Here is a 22,832-nt window from a genome sequence, read left to right as displayed (position 1 = left end):
GGTGCAAGATTCGAGTACAGGCTCCAATTTGAAAATTTCATGTTTAAAATTGATTGATTAAATGATTGACAGCATTTAGGTATGTTATTGGCAGCGTCACCCTCTGGTTACATGAACGCGTCACCACTGCATCAGCAGCGAAAACATGGCACAACCTATTCCATATTCTACAATTAAATCAATTAATTGAATATTTGAAAATCATGACTCATCCATATATATATATATATATATAAAGTTAAAATATAATATAATAGTTAAACACAACGTTGCACTTTCTAGTCTCTCCAGTTTCAACTTCATGGTTTCACAATTTCTAATGTCTATCCTCTGAAAACTTCAATTAACTTTTCCTTTCAGTGAACATGTAGATTGATTTGCTGAGCATTGTGTTAACCTTCTCTCAACCTTTACTCCGACACACACTGACACTGCCTGTTGATATTGTTTTAAAATAACAACTTACCTGGAGTCTCTGTTCCTGATATGGTAAGAAGTCTGAGGCTGTAGTTTCTGCTACTGAGGAAATGTCTCATGAAAAAGTGCATTGTCAGAAAAAAAGGATTCTCAGAAATGTGAGAAAGGTTGGAGGGGAGGAGCCCCAGTGGACATTGCCCCTTTGACCTTGAAATGCTTTCTGGCAGTATACAATCATTTTGTGTGAGGTACAGAGTAGAATTTATTGAAATGTTAATTCCTGAAAATTGTATCCAGATCCAATCAGTGAAGTCACACATATCCCATTCAAACGCATTCATCATTCCCTGTCCCAAACGGCGCACTTCTGCCGGATTCACAGACAAGGCTTAAGATTAAAATGCATGTTTAAACGGTTTTAAATGAAAGCATATCTTTTTCTAAGGCAGGTTTATAAAATCTATGTAAAGGTCCTAATTTAACCCTCTAGGGTCTAATGTGTTTTTGGGGTCCTTGAGATGTTTTGACATGCCCTTACATTTGTGCTTTTTCCAGTTGCTTATAAACATATTAATGGCAAAGGTGTAATTATACTCTATTTAGCACAAACAGGGCTACCATAATATGTGAGCAACATGTATGTACATGTTTGTATTTTTGAGAGAATAATGTTTATGCATGGTTACTGAAAAAAATAAAAATGAAAGTTTCTGAAATAAGGCCACAAAACACCTACTAAATATGTGTCCACAAGACTTCTGAATAATGCATTTTGTTGCCAAGAGTTTTTGCTTCAAAATGATGTGAAAATCATCCTGCCTAATCATTCACATAAAACAGTACATTGATTTAAATTTTGTAAGACACTTTGTTTGGAAAGGCAATATGCGAGTAAGCGTGAATGATCCAACACCATCGTGAATAATGAGTGGTTCAGAAGACAACGGCCCGCATAATGAGCCTTTCATTCAGGTGTGTCACTGAGCCACAAGAAAGAATGCAAGGACTAATATATATATATATATATATACCTTTTTTTCTTTTTTTTTTCATTTCTTTTTATTTGGGATCATAGAGCATATTACATTCAAGTAGAATACGTTTTAACCCCCTTTTTTTACATTAACAAAGAACAAATAAAATAAAATGATACAAGTAATCAACAGCAATGCAAAAAAATAAATAAATAAATAAATTAAAATAAATAAATAAATAAGTAAATAATAATAATAAATAAATAAATCATGCCTCACATACAAGTGTCATCACCACTAGATCCATTGAAGTGTTGAAGTTCCATTTTCAGAACGATCCACACAATCAAAGGTACATTGTTAGCAATTATGTGGTCATGCAAGGTTAGTTATATGAAGAACCGGTCGCCAGATGTCCAGAAATCTGTCATTGTTATCATGTAGAAAATTTGTAAGTCTCTCCAGAGGGAGTATCCTCAAGACCTCTGTGTACCAGTCCTCAATTGTAGGACAGTCACTGGAAATCCAAAATTTCAAAATAGCCTTTCTTGCCACATGAAGAAGAATTTCCGTCAGTTTCGCGTTATGCTTGTCCCTTGCATTGTCCACTTTAGCAGCAAGAACACAATGAAACGGTGAAAGTTCTAAATTATATCCCAATAGCGTGCTCACTTCATTTTTAACATCGGTCCAATATTTTTGGATTTTAACACACTTCCAAAACATATGTGCATATGTCCCCATTTCAATATTGCATTTACAGCAGTATGGTGAGCTAAGGCCCAGCTTGCCTCTTAACAAAGGTGTAAAGTGGAGTCTGTGTAATATTTTAAATTGTGTTTCTCGGTCAGAGTTACACCTCAAAATCTTGAGTGTGTTTTTTATCAGCAAAGACCATTTCTCTTCATTTATTTCTATCCCTAAATCAGTTTGCCACTGCCTTTTAAGATGATCTGTTGTATATGTAATATTTGATGAAAATGTTTTATATACATGGGAAATAAATCTTTTTGGTTTATTATCTGTAAGAATGCACTCCAAGAATGTCAGATTTGGAGGTTGTATTGATTTTGGGATATAATGTCTAATTTGTAGGTAACGGAAAAAATGAGACGAGTGTAAAGAATACATGTTCTTTAAAGCCTCAAATGACTCCAATGACTCTCCTTCATACAGTTTGACAAGCTGGTCCAAACCTCTCTCATACCAAAGTTTAAACACAGAGTCTTGACATGATGGAATAAAGTCTGGATTTTGATATGTTGGGGCCAATAGCGAAAAGTGATCTTTCAGTTTAAAAAACAACAACATTTTGTGCCATGTTTTAATAGTGTTTAACACAATGAAGTTGTTCTGCAATTCTAATTTAGTCTTTTTATAGGATATGAAAGGACAGTATTTTAATGATACAAGACCACAACAACTGGATTCTATATCAATCCATGTATTTGAAGCATCAGGATTCACCCATTCATATATATACCACAATTGTACGGCCCAATAGTAGAGACGAATATTTGGAACAGCTAAACCTGCCTGATCTCTATTTCTCTGTAATTTACACATTTTCATTCTTTTTTCCCCTGCCAGATATACTGAGTAAATATTTTTTCCAGCCTTGAAAACCAAGAGTTTGGAACCGAGTTTGGTAACATTTGTAAGGGATACATGAGTCTAGGGAGTATATTCATGTTGAGTATGCTTATACGTCCCAACCAGGATACCGGTAACGTTTTCCACCTATCTAAGTCCTCTCCTATATGCGCCAGCACTGGGTCTAAATCATTGTTTCTGGTGAATGTTGAGTTGTGGTAAAACTATAGTTAAATGTTCTTAATGTGGCGACACGGGAGAATTAAATGGTGACAGACACGCTCTCAAATACTGAGCTATAATGAATCATGACTACGCCACCCCAGCATTAACCCAGCTGGGGAAATACCCATAAGAAAAAGGGCACACAAGTTCGCTTCTCCCTCCCACAATCACCAGACACTGAGACGTGAATACGTACAAAAATATATATAATTCTTTAATGATCATAAATAATTTAAAACAGGGTACTAGAGTCAGTCAAACAATGGGGCTAGATGGCAAGGCCACTACTTTGTACATGAGCAATGAAGTTCAACCAGTAAACAGACAGGTCGACTCTCGTGACGGAGCTGGGGTGTACCATTAGCTGGACAGGCTGAGCAGTAGGCCTCGAATCAGCCCGCAAAGAGTACACCGTGCCCAAAACTTCCAACGCGCGCACACACACACTTGTGAAATCCACTACAAGAAAGCCTCTACCGCACACTCAAAAGAGAACTTCTGTTCGCCATGCACCGGACGGCTAGCCTGCCCGCTTTTGGGTCACCCCTGCTCCTATGAAAGAAAAAAAGGAAAACCAATTACAAACAACCAGCATTAGTTGGTAACAGCATTAATTGTTAATGTGGCCAGCAATAGGCAGTTAACGCTCAAACACACAAAAACACAAGTTGCTTACCGACAGTGAAAACAAAAAAACACAAAAACAAATAATCAATTATATCAGAATCTAAGCATACGCAAAATATTACAATGAGAAAAAGAAAACCCAACAGCAAGCAGCTGCACACAAAACAGTTGTCAGAAACGGTTCTCAATAAAACAGATAGGAACAAATCAAAATAAACAAAACAAACAGAACTAATAAAAAGAAAACAAAGCAAAACAAATTGAAACAAAACAAGAGGAAACAAAACTACAAACAAAACAGCAGCGTCGAGGCTAAACCGCGTCGCAATCAAGCGCCCTCTTTAACGGCCGATCGGCCGGACTTCCGTTCGAATATCTGGCAGACCATTCCCTCATCCCATTTACTCACGCACCGAACAGTAAAGTTGCAGTCTCTCACAGCACGCCGGGTTATACGTGCGATCGATTCCCTTTTCTACACTGGAACTACAGCAGCAGTGTAGGGGAACAAAAACCCTTGAGCAGTACGCTCCGTACTTCCACGCAGACACCAGCGAGCAGTAAAGCAGCAGTCACTCACAGCACGCCGGGTTATACGTGCAATCGGATCCCTTTGCTACACTGGAACTATAGCAGAAATGTAGAGGAACAACAAAACCCTTGAGCGGTACGCTCTGTACCTCCACACAGACACCAGCTGCGCGGAAAAGTCAGCTCATACAGAGCAAGCGAGCACCAGCAACCATGACACCCAGATGAACGCAAGGATGACGCCATATCCTACCACTCTGGAAATGCCCTTTATAAGGCCCGCTAAATAATCAGGGGGCGGAGTCATGCTTAAAGGAGCACGTCACCACATTAATAAATAGGAAACAATCTTTTCTTTAAATGCTTTAAACCATTCTACAGGGAGCCCATCAGGGCCGGGGGCTTTTCCATTGTTCATCAAGGACAGTGCTTTCAAAATTTCCTTTTCATCTATGGGCCTGCCTAGGATCTCCTGTTGCTCTTCTGTTAATGTGGGTAATTTAATCCGTGAAAAGTACTTTTCAAGATCTTCCTTGGTACTAATATTTTCAGACTTATATAGAGACTCATAAAAGGAGACAAAAACAGAACTAATACGGTTTCTATCAAAATGTCTTATCCCTTTAGAATCTCTAATTGACCCTATGGTATTGTTAGTTTCCCTGTGGCTAAGCAAACGAGCCAAATACTTACTGGGTTTGTTGCCATATTCATATAACCGTTGTTTTTGATAAAACAATGACCTGGAGGCTTTTTCATTAAGAACTGAATTGAGAGCTGCTCTTACTGATTGCACCTTAATAAAATTAGCTCTTGTAGCATTAGATTTGTGGACTGTCTCTGCTGCCTTTAAATCCTTTTCCAGTTGGGTCTGTTTCCTCATTAGCTCTTTTTTCTTGTGCGACATATATGAAATCGTGAATCCCCGAATATATGCCTTGGCAGCTTCCCACAAAAACTCAGGATTTGTGTCCTCATTGTCATTTTTATCAAAATACAAATCAAGCTCCTCCTTTTTCTTAAATTCCTTATCATTTAGAATATAGGATGGAAACCGCCATTTTGTTGCTTTGGTTGTTGTATCGCATATGTTAAAATCTAAATAGACCGGAGCATGGTCACTTAAATAGATAGATCCTATATTACACATGTTTACTTGTCCTAATGACTCTGGTGGTAAAAAAAAATAGTCGATTCGGGAATAAGAGTTATGCGGATTAGAATAAAATGTAAAGTCTTTCACTGAGGGGTGCAGGGTTCGCCAAACATCCATCATATTAATTTCTTCCAACATTTTGACAAGAGGAGCCCCAGAATTATGCTGAATGTTGCTGGATGTTGGTGATCTATCCAATAACCTGTCCAATGCACAATTAAAATCCCCCCCCCCCAACAGTGTAAGACCGCATTTAAACTCTGCAAGTTCAGATCCAATTCTAGTCCAAAATGACGATAGCGGTGGAGTGGGTGCATAAATATTCATCATGGTTAGTGGGGTACCATGAATGGTACCGTGTAGCAAAATATATCTACCCTCAGAATCTTTTTTGCAAGTGCCCAGTACGAATGGAATAGATTTGTGTATAAGGATAGCTACCCCTCTACTGTTGGACGAAAATGATGAGTAGTGAGCTTGACCCACCCAATCCCTTTTTAGCTTGGCATGCTCTTTATCCACCAGATGCGTTTCCTGCAAGAATGCAATGTGTACTCTTTCTTTTTTTAAAGTGCTTAATATTTTCTTGCGTTTTATAGGGTGGTGGATGCCCTTTACATTAAATGTACAAAATTTAACAGCATTCATAGCCAACATATAATTATTTTGTCATATATTCGGACCAGTGTGTGGCATATGTGAAATGACACTTCCCTTGGTGGTGGTGATGCAATATAAAAACGAGGAAAAACAAACAAAACAAAAAAAACACACAAACAAACAAAACAAACTTGAAAACCCTGAACTATTAACACAAAAAGTAAACATCTCTGCTGTAACCTAGCCTCCCTGATAAGGCGCATGTGACACATTGGCTCTACAACACTTCCCAACTAAGGATGTCTTTAAACCAAACTAGGATGAGACAGGGCTTCCCCAAACAGTCCTGCTTTCTTTGTTTTTTTGTTTGTTTGTTTTTTATATGTTGTTGAATGCAATAATAACTGCTGACTAATATCACAACTTTGAATGCGCTTTGTAAACCTTTATAACAATGGCGTAGAGCTGCATTTGTCAAACCAAAAACAGAGTTATTAACCATATGCATTTGCCCATAATATGGAAGAACAAAACTTTACCTTAACTGCATTGAAAAATGTACATTACTGTCCATTAAGTAACTCTGCTCACGCCGTCTGCATACCTCTGCGCCTCTGCTGGAGTTTTGAAAAGATGGACCTCGTCCTCGGCGTTGACTCGTAGCACAGCTGGGTAAATCATCCTGTAAGGAATCCCAAGTGCGTGGAAAGTCTTCTTCACCTCCGTAAAGTCACGGCGCTTCTTCTCCAGCGCTGGTGAGAAATCTTCAAAGAAGTGAATATGGCTCCCGGCGACAACTATTTCTCCCATGTTCCGAGCACTCTGCATGATCAGCTGTTTGTCCGCAAAGTTATAGAGGTGTAGGTAAACCACTCTCGGTCTAGTGGAACCGGTGCGAGGCTGAGCTGGGGTGCGGTGGCATCTGAACACTTTGATCCTATCGTTCTTCACCTTCATGTTCAGGACTTCAGGTAGCCATGTCTCAAAGAAATCTTTAGGGTTGGTCCCTTCAGTTTTCTCTTTTAAATTAATAATTTTGACATTATTACGGCACGATCGGTTCTCCTGATCCTCCAGCCGACTCATGGCATCTTCCAGGCGGGTCTCAACGTTCTCCAATCTTGCTAATAACTCGGCATTGTTATCTTCCGTGTCGGAGATTCTTTGTTCAGCATTGTCCATTCTTTTCTCCAAATTTGTTATTTGCTCGCATGCCGTGTTGACAGATTGGAGAATCTTGTCAAGTTTCGTATCCATACTGGCGCTGAGCTTATCGTACAGATTATCACTTATCTTAGCAACTAAACTTTCCAGCTTGTCGTCGCTGTCGTCAGCCATCTTTTTCCTACCCGAGGCCTCGGTCCCCACAGCCGGCTGAGATTTTTTTGATTTCTGGCGCAACACTTAAGATTTTTCCGGCTTCTCCTTCGCCCAAATGTCCGGCAGAGACATTACCCTCTTTGGTTCATATGTTTAGTCGCAGTTAGCTGTCTTTATATTTCACAAAATGTCATCAATTTGGGCAGCCCTGTTCAGGCACTCCTACCTGCTTCGCATCACGTGACCTCCCTCTCTGACCTTTTTTAATCAAATCAAATCAAATCAAGTATATTTGTATAGCGCTTTTCACAATACAGATTGTATCAAAGCAGCTTCACAGTATTAAAATAAAATAATACAACAAAGTTTGTTTCTAGTGGAATTTATTGATTGATAGAATAAAATTAAATATCCCCAAAATATCCCCAACTGAGCAAGCCAAAGGCAACAGTGGCAAGGAACCGAAAAAACTCCATCAAGCGGCCTAATGGTGTCCTAAAACTCCATCAGGTGACCTAATGGAGAAAAAAAAAACCTTGGGAGAACCCAGGCTCAGTCGGGGGCCAGTTCTCCTCTGGCATTTATGAACTAGAGGCCGGATTGTAGTTTGAAACTGTGAGATTAACAATATTATATGAATGCCTGGCTGAAAAGATGCGTCTTTAATCTAGTTTTAAACTGGGAGAGTGAGTCCGAGCAACGAACAGTATCAGGAAGGCTATTCCAGAGTTTTGGAGCCAAATGTGAAAATGCTCTCCCTCCTTTGGTTGATCTGGATATCCTAGGTATGACCAAAAGCCTTGAATTTATTGATCTTAAAGAGCGCGATGGATTATAGGGTGATAGAAGATCCGCTAAATAGACTGGAGCTAAGCCGTTTAGGGCTTTATAAGTCAGTAGCAATACCTTATAATTAATGCGGAACTTTATAGGTAGCCAATGTAGTGATGATAAAATCGGTGTTTTAATCTAATGGGTGCAACAATATCCAATGTTCTAGAGAGAATGGTGCTCATAGTGCTAGTTAATTCCTCAAGTTCATCTGTTTGTTTGGGTTCACTGGGCAGCTGAGACAGATCAGATAAGTATTAGAAAAATTATCTATGGTGGATGGAAGGATTGTTCTGCCTAATCGATAACGCGGCGCAGCATTATATATTACAGGAGTACGTAATATGCAAGTTACCATGTAATGGTCAGTGACATCGTCACTTTGTGGAATGATATCTATATCGGTTGGATCGGTTCCATGTGAAATAATTAAATCGAGTGTATGATTAAAACGATGAGTTGGTCCGGTAACGTTTTGCTTGACCCCAAAGGAGTTTAATAAATCTGTAAACGCAGCCCCTAACGCATCATTTGAATTATCTACGTGGATATTAAAATCTCCAACAATTAATGCTTTATCGACATTGACTAATAGGTCTGAGAGAAAATCTGCAAACTCTTTTAGGAAATCAGCGTAAGGCCCAGGCGGTCTATATACGGTAGCCAAGGCTAGAGATAATAGGGATGTTTTTTGAACATCTAAGAGTGTAACATTTAGTACAAGTACTTCAAACGAAATAAACTTATAGCCCGTTTTCTGAGTAACATTGAGAATATCTCTATAGATTGTTGCAACACCGCTGCCACGACCAATCAGACGGGGCTCTTGCTTATAACAGTATCCTGATGGAGTAGACTCATTTAGACCGAAATAATCATTTGGTTTAAGCCAGGTTTCAGTAAGGCAAAGTACATCGAATCTATTATCTGTGACTATTTCATTTACAATAACTGCCTTAGGTGTGAGTGATCTAATGTTTAGAAGACCTAGCTTTAGAAATTGTTTTTGATTACTAATAGCAACATTTTCTGGTTTAATAACAATTCGATTTTTTCTAGATCCTGCAGTAGATTTGTTATTTGATCTCACTAAACGTGGAATAGACACAGTTTCTATGCAATGTTCAACACTAGTATTTATATCAGTTAAATTGGTGCAGCAGAGACTATGATTTGGACTTTTGGTTACTAGTCAAAAGGTATTTAACATTTTGGAGATGTTATCTGACAGAAGATCCGATCCGAATCTGCTTGGGTGTAAGCCATCAGCACGGTAAAGCCTAGGACGCTCCCAAAACAGATCCCAATTATTTACAAAGAGCAGTTTCTGCTCATTGCACCATGACATTAACCATTCATTTAGCGCGAATAATCTACTAAACTTTTCATGACCTAGTCGGTACGTGGGAAGCGGTCCTGACACAATGATCGTTATTTCAGGCGATGTGCTGTGTACCGTATCGATCAGATTCCTGAAGTCTTTCTTCAGAACCTCCGTCTGGCGCAGCCTGATGTCGTTCACTCCCGCGTGCAGGACCACAGTTCCGACGCGCTCGTTCAGAATCTCGGGAACGCGAGCAGCGATTTCAGAAACACGGGCACCAGGAAAGCAGTGACTATGCACCTTACTTTTACTTAACGTAGCGTGTACGTGTCGAACGATAGAATCGCCGATGATCACAGCATCGTGTTCTGTTTCGCGTAGAGGGGAGAAGCGGTTTTGTGTGGATATCTCGAAAACCGGGAGGGTCGGAGAGAGTTTTCTTGGTCTAGACCTGACTCGCGTCTTCCGCTGCGGAACCATCCAGGCTTCGTGGTGGCGTGTTGGAGCCGGAGTGAACGAGACCATGGCTGATCGCGACCTCGACGCTCGGGACCGATGTTGAGAAACGCACGGAGTAGACGAGGTCGGAGTCAGCGGGTTAGTAACGTTAATCTCTGATTTGTGTGCATCAGCGCGTGATGTTTCAAGGGCCAAACGCCGGTCTATCAGCTCGGCCTGTCTCACTTAAACTGCAGTGCGTGAAGTGCGTGAAGTGCAGTGCGTGACTGCAGTGCGTGAAGTTCAAATGTGTCTTCTCCTGCACCAAAAGGTAGACTACTTACATCTGATATATTCGCCATTTTAACAGATGGCTAACGTTAAGTTAGCAACGACGCTACCAGTGATGCTATCAATATTAATACTAATTTATGGCTGAAGTCTTGGATATAATCCGTCTTTTAAGTGGTACGGGTGTAGAGTAGTTGCACGATAGGCGAAAAAATGTTTGTTTGTAAGTGAGTGTGGAGAAGACGCGTTCAGCCGTGATCCACAGACGTAACCTATAAGAGTATCCGGCATTGGATCACTAATAGGCTTGAGACACGTCTGCTCAACAGTCCGCGTTGTAACTATAAGGTTTGAGCAGCAGTGCTTCTCAGTGAGGAAAGGTAGAAATTGATTGTTGTAAGTCAACGATGCACTGGGAACAAGTCTGACTTACTGCCGGCAATGCGAACCAAGCTCCTGCTTCCTCCCAATCACGCCCCTCCAGGTGTCACTGTTGCTGCCCACATGGGCGTTGAAGTCCCCCAGTAGAACGACGGAGTCCCCAGTCGGAGCACTTTCCAGCACCCCTCCCAGAGACTCCAAGAAGGCCGGGTACTCTGCACTGCCGTTTGGCCCATAGGTACAAACGACAGTGAGAGACCTATCCCCGACCCGAAGGCGCAGGGAAGCGACCCTCTCGTTCACCGGGGTGAACTCCAAAACATGGAGGCTGAGCTGGGGGGCTATAAGCAAACCCACACCAGCCGGCCGCCTCTCAACATGGGCAACTCCAGAGTGGTGAAGAGTCCATCCTCTCTCTCGAGGAGTGTGGTTCCAGAGCCCAAGCCGTGCGTAGAGGTGATCCCAACTATCTCTAGTCGGAATCTCTGAACCTCACGCACAATCTCAGGCTCCTTCCCCGGCAGAGAGGTGACGTTCCATGTCCCTAGAGCTAGATTCCGCGTCCAGGGATCGGGTTGTCTAGGCCCCCGCCTTCGACTGCCGCCCGATCCACTTAGCACCGGCCCCTTACGGTCCCTCCTGCAGGTGGTGGGTCCACGGGAGGGTGGCCCCACGTCGCTCCTTCGGGCTGAGCCCGGCCGAGTATTTTTTGAGTATTTTTCTGTTATTTTAAATTATATTCAAAATTCTGTAAAATTACAAACAATATCTGTAAATTACTGTATTATTTATACAGTATTTTTCTGTTTTTTTTTAAATTACATACAAAGTTATGTAAAATTACAATACACTTGTGTAATTAAATATGTAGCTCATTATATTAAAGGTTTATATCCATACTAACAATTTAACATATTCCCTTATCATTTTAAAGTAAATGTTATTAGTTTTACATTTATACCCAGGTGGCAAAGGGGGTTTAGCAGACATGGGCTGCTGTAAAAGGTTGTCATATAAAAATGAAATCTATGATGTCTGAGGATCACAACCTGGGTGGACAACCCGGTCAACAAGCTGCTGGAAACTTGTAATTAGGTTCAAAACAATGCTACCTCAAATTCTGCTTTAACTCCCCGGAATCACCCAAACATGCTAAAAAGCTTTAATTATATTCATGAATCCTGAGCCATATCTCCCTGATACTTTAACAAACTGAGCACACCTTTCAAAAGAGTGGAAGATAAGCTTTCATCTGATGCATTGAATGTACATGTAATTAGAATGTAAGAGTTAACAATGCCTCTTAATTCATAGGTAGGCAAAAAAAGAACAAAAATATTGAACATTCCATTTGTAATCGGTAGCATTCTTTTCACTTTGTTGTTGTTAAAATAAACAAATTACCATGTGAAGTTAACTAGATGAAATCATATTTTGATCATTTTCACTAACCAGACAGTCCTCATGGCCCATAACACATTTAGAGGGAATTCAATTTCAAGCCTACAATAGCCTGTCAATTCAAACAAGATCCAAGAAAGAAGTTTACCATTAACTGATGTTACTTGTATACTGCTCTTTTTCTGTATACAGTATATCGTTTGCATATTTCTGCAATATCTATTATTTGTATTGCAATGTCTAGTATTTCTAATATTCTTTCACAAGTGGGATAGCTTTATTTATTCTATCGAAATAAAAAAAAGGATTTGAGGGTTTTGGGTTAGGCTGGTTACTGTTTAATCCAGGTGTTTGGAGTGTGAGACAAAGGTACTGACAACTAAATGTTGAAACACTAAAACACACAGGAGTCATGTGTGGAGTAGGTTTAAAAGTATTAACTGATTAAAACTGTTACATTAAGTAGCAATTTGCAGAGGTGGGAGTAAGTCACACATGTGCAAGTCACAAGTAAGTCTCAAGTCTTAACCTTCGAGTCTCAAGCAAGTCCAAGTCATTTTTTTATAGCAAGTCAAGTCACTGCTTTATGTCAAGTCAAGTTGTAGCTTGGGTCACAAGTCACTGGCAAGTCATACAAACGTTTGATGATTTCACTGAATTTATATATTAAAATAAGTTAAAACTACAGAAGTTGTGGACTATGGTTCTCTTACGAGAGGTTCTCTCGTATTGCGTAAGTTGCTTACGCATCGGGGAAAGTCTTCTTTCTTCGAGATCTGAAGCCAAAAATTATCCTTAATTTTGTATTCATTGTCAACGCAGTGCGGCAGCCGGCAGACCATGGCAGGCTGTATGAACGTGCTCATTGGCTGCTCAGCGGCAACTGCTTTAGCCTACCAGTGAGCCTTGCGTAGAGGTGATCCCAACTATCTCTAGTCGGAATCTCTGAACCTCACGCACAATCTCAGGCTCCTTCCCCGGCAGAGAGGTGACGTTCCATGTCCCTAGAGCTAGATTCCGCGTCCAGGGATCGGGTTGTCTAGGCCCCCGCCTTCGACTGCCGCCCGATCCACTTAGCACCGGCCCCTTACGGTCCCTCCTGCAGGTGGTGGGTCCACGGGAGGGTGGCCCCACGTCGCTCCTTCGGGCTGAGCCCGGCCGGACCCCATGGGGGGAGGCCCGACCACCAGGCGCTCGCATACGAGCCCCAACCCCGGGCCTGGCTCCAGGGTGGGGCCCCGGCTGCGCCATGCCGGGCGACGTCACGGTCCTTGAATTTATATGCATCATAAGGGTTTTTGAACCGCTCTTAGTCTGACCCATCACCTAGGACCTGTTTGCCTTGGGAGACCCTACCAGGGGCATATAGCCCCAGACAACATAGCTCCTAGGGTCGTTCGGGTACTCAAACCCCTCCACCACGGAAAGGTGGCAGTTCAAGGAGAGGTTTTTCATTATCAATATGGATATTAAACTCACCAACAATTATGACTTTATCTGCAGCCAGTACTAACTCTGATAGAAAGTCAGCAAATTCTTTGATAAAGTCTGTATGATGTCCTACAGTAGCTAGCACAAATGTCAAGCAGGTTTAATCATTTACACTAGTCAGTGGTCACCAACCTTTCCGAGCCCAAGTTCCCTGACCTCGGCCTTGATGAAAGGCAAGATCTACCTATAGATCTTTCATGGCCGATTCATTTTTTTTACAAGCAAATTGGCCAATTTCTATACCAGCTGGCATTTTTTATTTCTTCTTCCTTAAGCAAATGTATTTGTTACTTTACTCTATAACAGTCCAAACTGGCCTTTAAAAAAAATTTGCCATTTGAAATGAGTCAACCACTGCATTTTAATCGCAATCCAAACAAAGATGCTACACACATGTAGCATGAGCAGTTGTTTTTTATTTACACTAGATTGCATAATTTCAAGACTTAAAACAAATACAGAATGATCTGACTTTAGCTCTGTGAAACTGTTACACACCTGCATAGAACAAAAACAGACGAACTGAATGAAAATGCAAATTCACTCTCTGTTATGATTCCCGTTTTGTGTTCCCCTTGTCTTGTGCACTGTAAAAAAAAAAAAAAATCCTAATTTTACAGAGAATAACTGTAAATTTTTTTGAGTATTTTTCTGTTATTTTAAATTATATTCAAAATTCTGTAAAATTACAAACAATATCTGTAAATTAATTAATTGACTGTTAATTTAAGGATTATATCATTAATGACAAATTACAGTAATTACTATTTTTTTCACAGGACAATTACTGTATTATTTATACAGTATTTTTCTGGTTTTTTTTAAATTACATACAAAGTTATGTAAAATTACAATACACTTGTGTAATTAAATATGTAGCTCATTATATTAAAGGTTTATATCCATACTAACAATTTAACATATTCCCTTATCATTTTAAAGTAAATGTTATTAGTTTTACATTTATACCCAGGTGGCAAAGGGGGTTTAGCAGACATGGGCTGCTGTAAAAGGTTGTCATATAAAAATGAAATCTATGATGTCTGAGGATCACAACCTGGGTGGACAACCCGGTCAACAAGCTGCTGGAAACTTGTAATTAGGTTCAAAACAATGCTACCTCAAATTCTGCTTTAACTCCCCGGAATCACCCAAACATGCTAAAAAGCTTTAATTATATTCATGAATCCTGAGCCATATCTCCCTGATACTTTATGCTAGAAACAAACTGAGCACACCTTTCAAAAGAGTGGAAGATAAGCTTTCATCTGATGCATTGAATGTACATGTAATTAGAATGTAAGAGTTAACAATGCCTCTTAATTCATAGGTAGGCAAAAAAAGAACAAAAATATTGAACATTCCATTTGTAATCGGTAGCATTCTTTTCACTTTGTTGTTGTTAAAATAAACAAATTACCATGTGAAGTTAACTAGATGAAATCATATTTTGATCATTTTCACTAACCAGACAGTCCTCATGGCCCATAACACATTTAGAGGGAATTCAATTTCAAGCCTACAATAGCCTGTCAATTCAAACAAGATCCAAGAAAGAAGTTTACCATTAACTGATGTTACTTGTATACTGCTCTTTTTCTGTATACAGTATATCGTTTGCATATTTCTGCAATATCTATTATTTGTATTGCAATGTCTAGTATTTCTAATATTCTTTCACAAGTGGGATAGCTTTATTTATTCTATCGAAATAAAAAAAAGGATTTGAGGGTTTTGGGTTAGGCTGGTTACTGTTTAATCCAGGTGTTTGGAGTGTGAGACAAAGGTACTGACAACTAAATGTTGAAACACTAAAACACACAGGAGTCATGTGTGGAGTAGGTTTAAAAGTATTTACTGATTAAAACTGTTACATTAAGTAGCAATTTGCAGAGGTGGGAGTAAGTCACACATGTGCAAGTCACAAGTAAGTCTCAAGTCTTAACCTTCGAGTCTCAAGCAAGTCCAAGTCATTTTTTTATAGCAAGTCAAGTCACTGCTTTATGTCAAGTCAAGTCGTAGCTTGGGTCACAAGTCACTGGCAAGTCATACAAACGTTTGATGATTTCACTGAATTTATATATTAAAATAAGTTAAAACTACAGAAGTTGTGGACTATGGTTCTCTTACGAGAGGTTCTCTCGTATTGCGTAAGTTGCTTACGCATCGGGGAAAGTCTTCTTTCTTCGAGATCTGAAGCCAAAAATTATCCTTAATTTTGTATTCATTGTCAACGCAGTGCAGCAGCCGGCAGACCATGGCAGGCTGTATGAGCGTGCTCATTGGCTGCTCAGCGGCAACTGCTTAAGCCTACCAGTGAGCCCTGAGTGACGTCACATCCAATGAGGGCGCTTCGCGCCCTCCACACCCCTCTAACCGTCAAGATGGGTGTGGCCAGTGTGTATATAAAGAGGGCTCACAGGCTGAAATATCTGGTTTTCATAGTCTGAAGCGCAAAAGCTCGTGGCTCGTCACGGCAGGTTATGCAATACTCGTTCCCTCTTCTAGAGAGAACCGAGGTTACATTAGGTAACCGAGTACGTTCTCTTACGAAAGGTTCTCTCGTATTGCGTAAGTTGCTTACGCATCGGGAACCCCTTGTCAACGCCGTGCGCACCGAGCATCCAGCACATGAATCCCAGGGAGAAAGAAACGGGCCAACACATGTACAAAGCACTTCACTTCGTAGATAGATAGAGCGGCACAGCCGGTCTATACATATCGATGTAAATAGTGCGGCCGGCAGCGCGGGCCCACACAGTACATAAGCACATATTAGGGAAAGAAATAGAGCGGTTTCACAGTCTATTTGTGGGGAGAATAATCCCAGCGCGACAGAGTGTAGGGCGGGCGGCCAGCGGCGCGGGCCAACACCAGTACACAAGCGCGTAACGGGGAATAAAGGAACAGAGCGGCACAGCTGGTCTGAGCACAAAATATGTTGTTTAACAGGCTAGCGAATTACTAGCGTGTTGTGCTAGTAGTACTAGTAACGGAAGCAAGCGATGTCAGGCTAATCTGAGATGTTGGGTAAGATGTATTTTAGTAGTATAAACAACTAGAAATTGTAGTAAATTATGGTTCAAAACAAAGAAATACGAGGCTAAGACGGAGCTTACAGCACCGAAGCAAACACACTCACAGCAGGCAGCGAGGCAGACAGGAGCAATCGATCAGGGAGTGATCAGCTGAGGATGTATACACATCTATGATGAGGCCTTGTGCCTGGTGAAGCAGGTCATCTGTTTTGTCATCAGTTGTGTTTTGATGTTGGCCGTCTCATGGAGCTCCCTCAGCAGGGCTTCAGCAAACTCTTCATCTGACCCCACCTCACAGGCCACCACACTGGTCGTTCTGATTCTGTCGCCCGTCCTGAAGGTGTGCTGAATGATTCTGGCGACGTCTCGAGCTGTGTACTGAAGGATTCAAATTTAAGAATCTATTTCAAATATGCTTCCTTACATAACATCACGGTAAAGAATATTGTATTTAGTGTTTAAGGGTAAGATAATGATTCTGCTCAGCAAAGTTGCCTTTCCTGTTTTCTCCTCATTGTCTTTAATGGCTCTTTGAGTCCCAGTATCACTCAGAACTGATGGGATTAGCACACGAATGATTCACTGAGAATCTCACCTTTTGTTCTGCAAATGGCTTTCGGACCCAAATGGCCCTTGGAGCCTTATGCTGATTGAATTAGGATTTGATAGACCCTCAGTCTAGGGTGTTACCTTAACCTGTATACTCATTTACATGCTTTGTTTGAATTTGTCTCCACCCCCAAAAGTCCCTCCTCCTAAAATGCCTATAAGATACCATGTAAAGTTATGTTAGATTAGATCATGTTGGAAGTTTCTACAGCCGCGTACAGCAGAGCTTCTCAATAAAGAATAACTTCTGTTGAACGCGATCCCAACTGTCTCACTGGTCTCTGCTTCGAACAAGAAAACTTTACAACAGATGCTGCCGTGACCCGGATGGAGAAGGAAACTCAAAGAATTTTAAGCTCAATGAACTGAATCTTGAAACTTCAAGCTCAACAAAAGATTTGACAAAGATTGCCAGACTGAATCTTTCCAGCTTCCTCCAGATTGAAAACTTCAAGCTCAAAGATCTCAACAAAGCTGACTGAGTTCCAGACGAAATTTTTCTGTACAACCAACGATTCGGTGAGTTTACACTCCATTCAAAGAACCAATGCAGACCAGTACAAATGTTTTCCTCTGCGCTGTTCAGAGAAGTAGTTAACAAACAGCTGTAGAGTTTGGTTAACTAAAGATAAGCCTCTAAAAAGTTTTCTTTTAGAGATGAAATTGATCCTCTGTTGATGGCAGGGAAGATTAACAGTTACATGTTAATATTGTGTGTATGCTCTTGCTAGAGAAGACCTATCTGTAAGCTAGAGAATTAGCTTTAGAATTAGATTTAGCCTCATGTGCTAATAAGATTGTACCCTCTGTTTGCAAGACAGTAGAGAGAAGTTTTTTTAGTGTTTGTTTGTGGTAACAGAAATTCACAAAATGTTTAGGAAAAGTACTAGACAGATTACACCTTTTTGGACAGATAGTGAATTCAAGTCTTTGTTATCAGAGCACATGGACTCCATCGTGACTGAGAAAGTCAGATTGAATTTAACAAAGAAATTTGGCATTGATGCCAACAGAGTGTGGTCAATTGAAGATTGTAAGAAGGTACTAGGAGAAAGTATTCGCAAGAACAGTGTGAAAAGTTTTATCTGTTGTCACAGAGAATTTGGTTTAACCCTAGCTACAGAACAGTCTAAGCGCAACTCCGAGCTAGAGAAACAGATCAAAGAGCTCCGTGCTAGAATATCTTCGTTGACTAAGAAAGTAAACCGCAACAAAGATGCAGAAAAAACTGATGTGGAAGAAGTTAGTCAGCCTGATAACAATTATCCTGACTTAAAAGCTGTCTTTGAAACAAATGTAGCCATCCAATCAGTAACTGATCAGCCTGTAGATTCAGTGCAGGTTTGTGGGGCAAGGAGAAGATCTCAGGGAACTGAAAGTGTTACTCCGAACTCTTCTGTTGTCCAAATACAAACGGTTGCCAAAACATCTTTATGTCCTAAGGATATAGATAGACTCTCCCAGAGTTTACCCTCAGCACGCACACATTTTTCTGAATTTAGAAGAGCATTGTTCAGTAAAATGCATCTTTACGACATGTCGTTGCCGGAAGTCACACAGCTGATGTCACAAATTCTAACTGAATCTGAATTCAACAATTTTGAGTCTGCTGTTACTTCCGAACTGCAACATGTCAGTAAAGGCGATTTGAGAGAAGGTGTTTTGAAAATCCTAAAGAATATCTTAGGACCCAAAATCGATTGGTCGAAAATTACCAATTGTGTACAGAAGAAGGGGGAAACTGTTTGTGAGTACACAGAAAGATTTTGCCAGACCGCTGCCGTTTACAGCGGAATCGCTGACACTTCAGAGCAGGTGCTAGGTGATAATGGTCCCCTAGTTCGCGCATGGTTTCAGGGTCTTCTGTCAGAACATAAAAATGCATTGCCTTACTTAGAACTAACATGGTCCAGTAGAACCCTGCAAAGCAACTTGGACAAGTTAGCTACTTGGGAAAGAGACTCTGATGTCAAGGCAAGGGTAAAAATTGCAGCAGCATCCTTTAAGGTCAACTCAGAGAAGCCAAAGAAACGCAAAAGTTCTAGAGAAGCCAGTTGTTCTTACTGTGGCAAGCACGGACATTTTGGAAAAGAATGTAGAAAAAACAAAAATAACTTAAGACAAGTTGACAATGTTATGCAGCTCTTACTACATTTGTTTGCTACTTTAAAGCAACCCCTCCCCTCGTCACTGGACTCGTGGCTAAGCTTTTTGAGGTGTTAACCATTTGGGCTGTGATTGCTTAATCTCCCCAGTAACTCACAACAAAGATGAAAGACTTAGTGACTGTCACAGCCTTTGTTTGGGGGACATTCAGAAAACTTACAGCCTTAAATGTTACTGCAGAACACTACAATCAGACCTCCATGCTCTATATGATGTCTATTAAGACTGATGTTTCACTGGAGAATGGAAATGTGCCAATTTTCTCACACACTGTACAGAGTGTACACAACACAGGGACAGAATAGGACACGGACAGTGAGGAGCCCAGGAAGAACTGAAAGCAACAGGCTTTCGGGGGCCAACCCTGTGGTGAAGATTCCCTTATAGGCCCTTCCCAACCATAGTCCATCCTCACCTCACTGGTCCATAGGTGTCAAATACATTAAGAAATAGGGAAAGAATGAAACGACAACAGTAGACTCTGAAAACGATAGAACCATAGTGTTTAAACTGCTACAACCGTAGTGTTTTGAAGAAATACTGCTCTCTGTTTTTCTGTTTTCTGTCTTACAGTGTGCAGATAAAACTTGATGGGTTTTTTTTCGAGATCCATATGCAACGACCGTGTCATCTGCGTATGAAGCCACAACCTCAAGAAAACAACTAGACCCACTGCAGAGCCAACCAACACAGAATAAAAATACACAACGCAGAGACATACGAAACCTTCAGTCATCCATCGACATGATCAAGACTACAAGCCTGCACCATTACATGAGTGCTGCACCGGGTTAATGTCAAGTTAACCAACAAGCAATCTTGATCTTTCAACAAAATTACACACCAGATGACTGAAGATAATTCTTCATGGTTCAGAAACTTGTTCACAAGAAATGAGTTCCAACCATAAAAGAAAATGAAAAATACACAACGCAGAAAATTCACGGACCCTAAATTGCATGTTTTGTTTCTGTGTCAGCATGCAATTACAGATGAACAACACAGATCATGCTTGTGCCTGTAACTTTTTCAAGTTACAAGAATGAACTTTTAAGTGTCTAAATTTGTATTTTTTGTGAGAGTTTTTAAGAACTCTCAAAGAGGGGACTGAAGGATTCAAATTTAAGAATCTATTTCAAATATGCTTCCTTACATAACATCACGGTAAAGAATATTGTATTTAGTGTTTAAGGGTAAGATAATGATTCTGCTCAGCAAAGTTGCCTTTCCTGTTTTCTCCTCATTGTCTTTAATGGCTCTTTGAGTCCCAGTATCACTCAGAACTGATGGGATTAGCACACGAATGATTCACTGAGAATCTCACCTTTTGTTCTGCAAATGGCTTTCGGACCCAAATGGCCCTTGGAGCCTTATGCTGATTGAATTAGGATTTGCTAGACCCTCAGTCTAGGGTGTTACCTTAACCTGTATACTCATTTACATGCTTTGTTTGAATTTGTCTCCACCCCCAAAAGTCCCTCCTCCTAAAATGCCTATAAGATACCATGTAAAGTTATGTTAGATTAGATCATGTTGGAAGTTTCTACAGCCGCGTACAGCAGAGCTTCTCAATAAAGAATAACTTCTGTTGAACGCGATCCCAACTGTCTCACTGGTCTCTGCTTCGAACAAGGAAACTTTACAACAGTACCCTGCCAGTCTCGTCTCTCCAGAGCCGTCTCTCTCACCGCGGCCTACCAGCGTCAGTCGGCTGTCCTCTGACAGAGGCACAGAGGCACCGTGGATCAGTCTGGGTCTCTGGTTTTCATCAAGAGCGTAGACAGAGGTCACTGCTGGACGTTTCTCATAGAGAGAAGCAGCAGCTTTCCTGACAGTAGGGTCGTCCTGCATAATGAGGATCTGAATTTACATTTGAATTTGAATTGCTCAATTTAAATTATTGAATCATTTTAATGTATTAATTCCAATATTTTTTTAACTGACTGTAATATTATGAAATTGAATAAATTTGCTGTGAAACTGAATTTGTTCCTCACTGAAAATCCATCCATCATTAACCCCTTATCCTGCGTGCAGGGTCTCGGGGGGCTGGAGCCAATCCCGGCTCACATCGGGAGAAAAGCGGGGTACACCCCGGAGAGAACCCACGCAGACACGGGAGAACATGCAGACTCCACACAGAGAGGCCTGGAACGACCAAGGTTCAAACCCACGACCTTCTTGCTGTGAGGCGACAGTGCTAACCACCGCACCCCTGCAACGCCCCTCACTGTAAATGAATATTTACTTTCACATTAAGTTTTCACAAGTCAAATCGAGATTGTTGAAACACACACCCGGGTCCTTGAGGAGGATCAGTCGAGTGCAGATTCACATCTCTTTTACCCTTTCTGTCACTCTTCGAAAACTGTGTGTGTCCAACCATTTTACAAAGAGGACCAGACATGTTACAAATGCTGATTTGATTTGCTTCACGATACCGAACCTGTGAGTTTGGCATTTTTATGTTGCTTTACTTTTAATTTAGCATGTTAGCCTGTTGAACTTGATGCTGATCTATTAATACGACTGTCACAGCCAGCACAACTGGATCATCCACCACTTTGACATAATGTTGAGAGATTAATTCAAGCAAGAACTGAGGTACTGACAGAATAAGCACTTTTACTTTTGATACTTAAGTACATTTAATATGGAATACTTTTATACGTTTACTTGAGTATAATTTTGAGGACGGTTTGGTAAATATGGTATGTATTGTACTATATTAAAAGACAATTGTTCAGCGTTTAGAGCAAACAGTGGGAGAGTTGTTGCCCTTTGAACAGCATTCCTGGGATTTACATCCTTATAAGGGTGAGCGCTCCACAGTCGCTCTACTACTGTTTATTTTCTTCTCCTGAGGAGGACAATAACTAATGTGACTGAGCAAGGCATTTCCCTCGAGCCTCAACTATGACTCCTGCTGCTAAATGCTGTCTCACCGCTTTCTCCTAGAGAATTACAGTACAGCTTTGTAGCCTGATATATTATTACTATTATTATGACCGCCGCTAGCGTGGCTAGCGAAAGCGGTCATATAGGGATTGTCAAAGTTTTTTTTTTTTTTTTTTCCCGTTCCCCCCAAACCCAAAAAATGCAGTTTTTCCTAAATGACTACCTGAACCGTGGCACCGAGGATGAAGAAATTTTTATGGTATGTTGCTCTTAAGGGCCCACATCAACCTAGCCCATAATCACTCATTTGTGATTTGCGCCCCTCCCATAAAAAATGAAAATGCAATATTATTCTGCTTTAATCGCAGAATTAGTTAGTTAATTAGTTAATTTAATTAGTGAGTTAACCCTTACGTGTCCGTTCGCTCTATTGTCGTTGATATTAAAAAAGGTAAAAGATGTAACATTTCTTAAAGAGGTTAAAGTGTTGTTAAATCGGTTCTTATCATGTTTTATCTAAT

At 40.6% G+C, this 22,832-nt stretch overlaps 1 protein-coding gene across 2 annotated transcripts in view; it reads right to left on the bottom strand.

The window, feature by feature from the left end:
• LOC311091170 (stonustoxin subunit beta-like) overlaps positions 1–588 on the bottom strand; it is a 51,867-nt gene extending 51,279 nt beyond the window's left edge. Inside the window, exon 1 of one of the 2 annotated variants that reach the window (XM_084126968.1) lies at positions 467–588. In XM_084126968.1, coding sequence (XP_083983094.1) covers positions 467–548 — 82 coding nt within the window. In that variant the 5' untranslated portion in view covers positions 549–588. The remainder of the gene's footprint in view (positions 1–466) is intronic. The other variant, XM_084126971.1, reaches the window with a different exon arrangement.
• Positions 589–22,832: the final 22,244 nt, after the last annotated feature.

This window comes from Abramis brama (genome assembly GCF_963993115.1).
Source record: "Abramis brama genome assembly, chromosome: 1".
In the NCBI taxonomy this organism is placed as follows: domain Eukaryota; kingdom Metazoa; phylum Chordata; class Actinopteri; order Cypriniformes; family Leuciscidae; genus Abramis; species Abramis brama.
The sequence above is the reverse complement of the archived record's forward strand: the minus strand, read 5'-3'. Positions and strand labels throughout refer to the sequence as shown.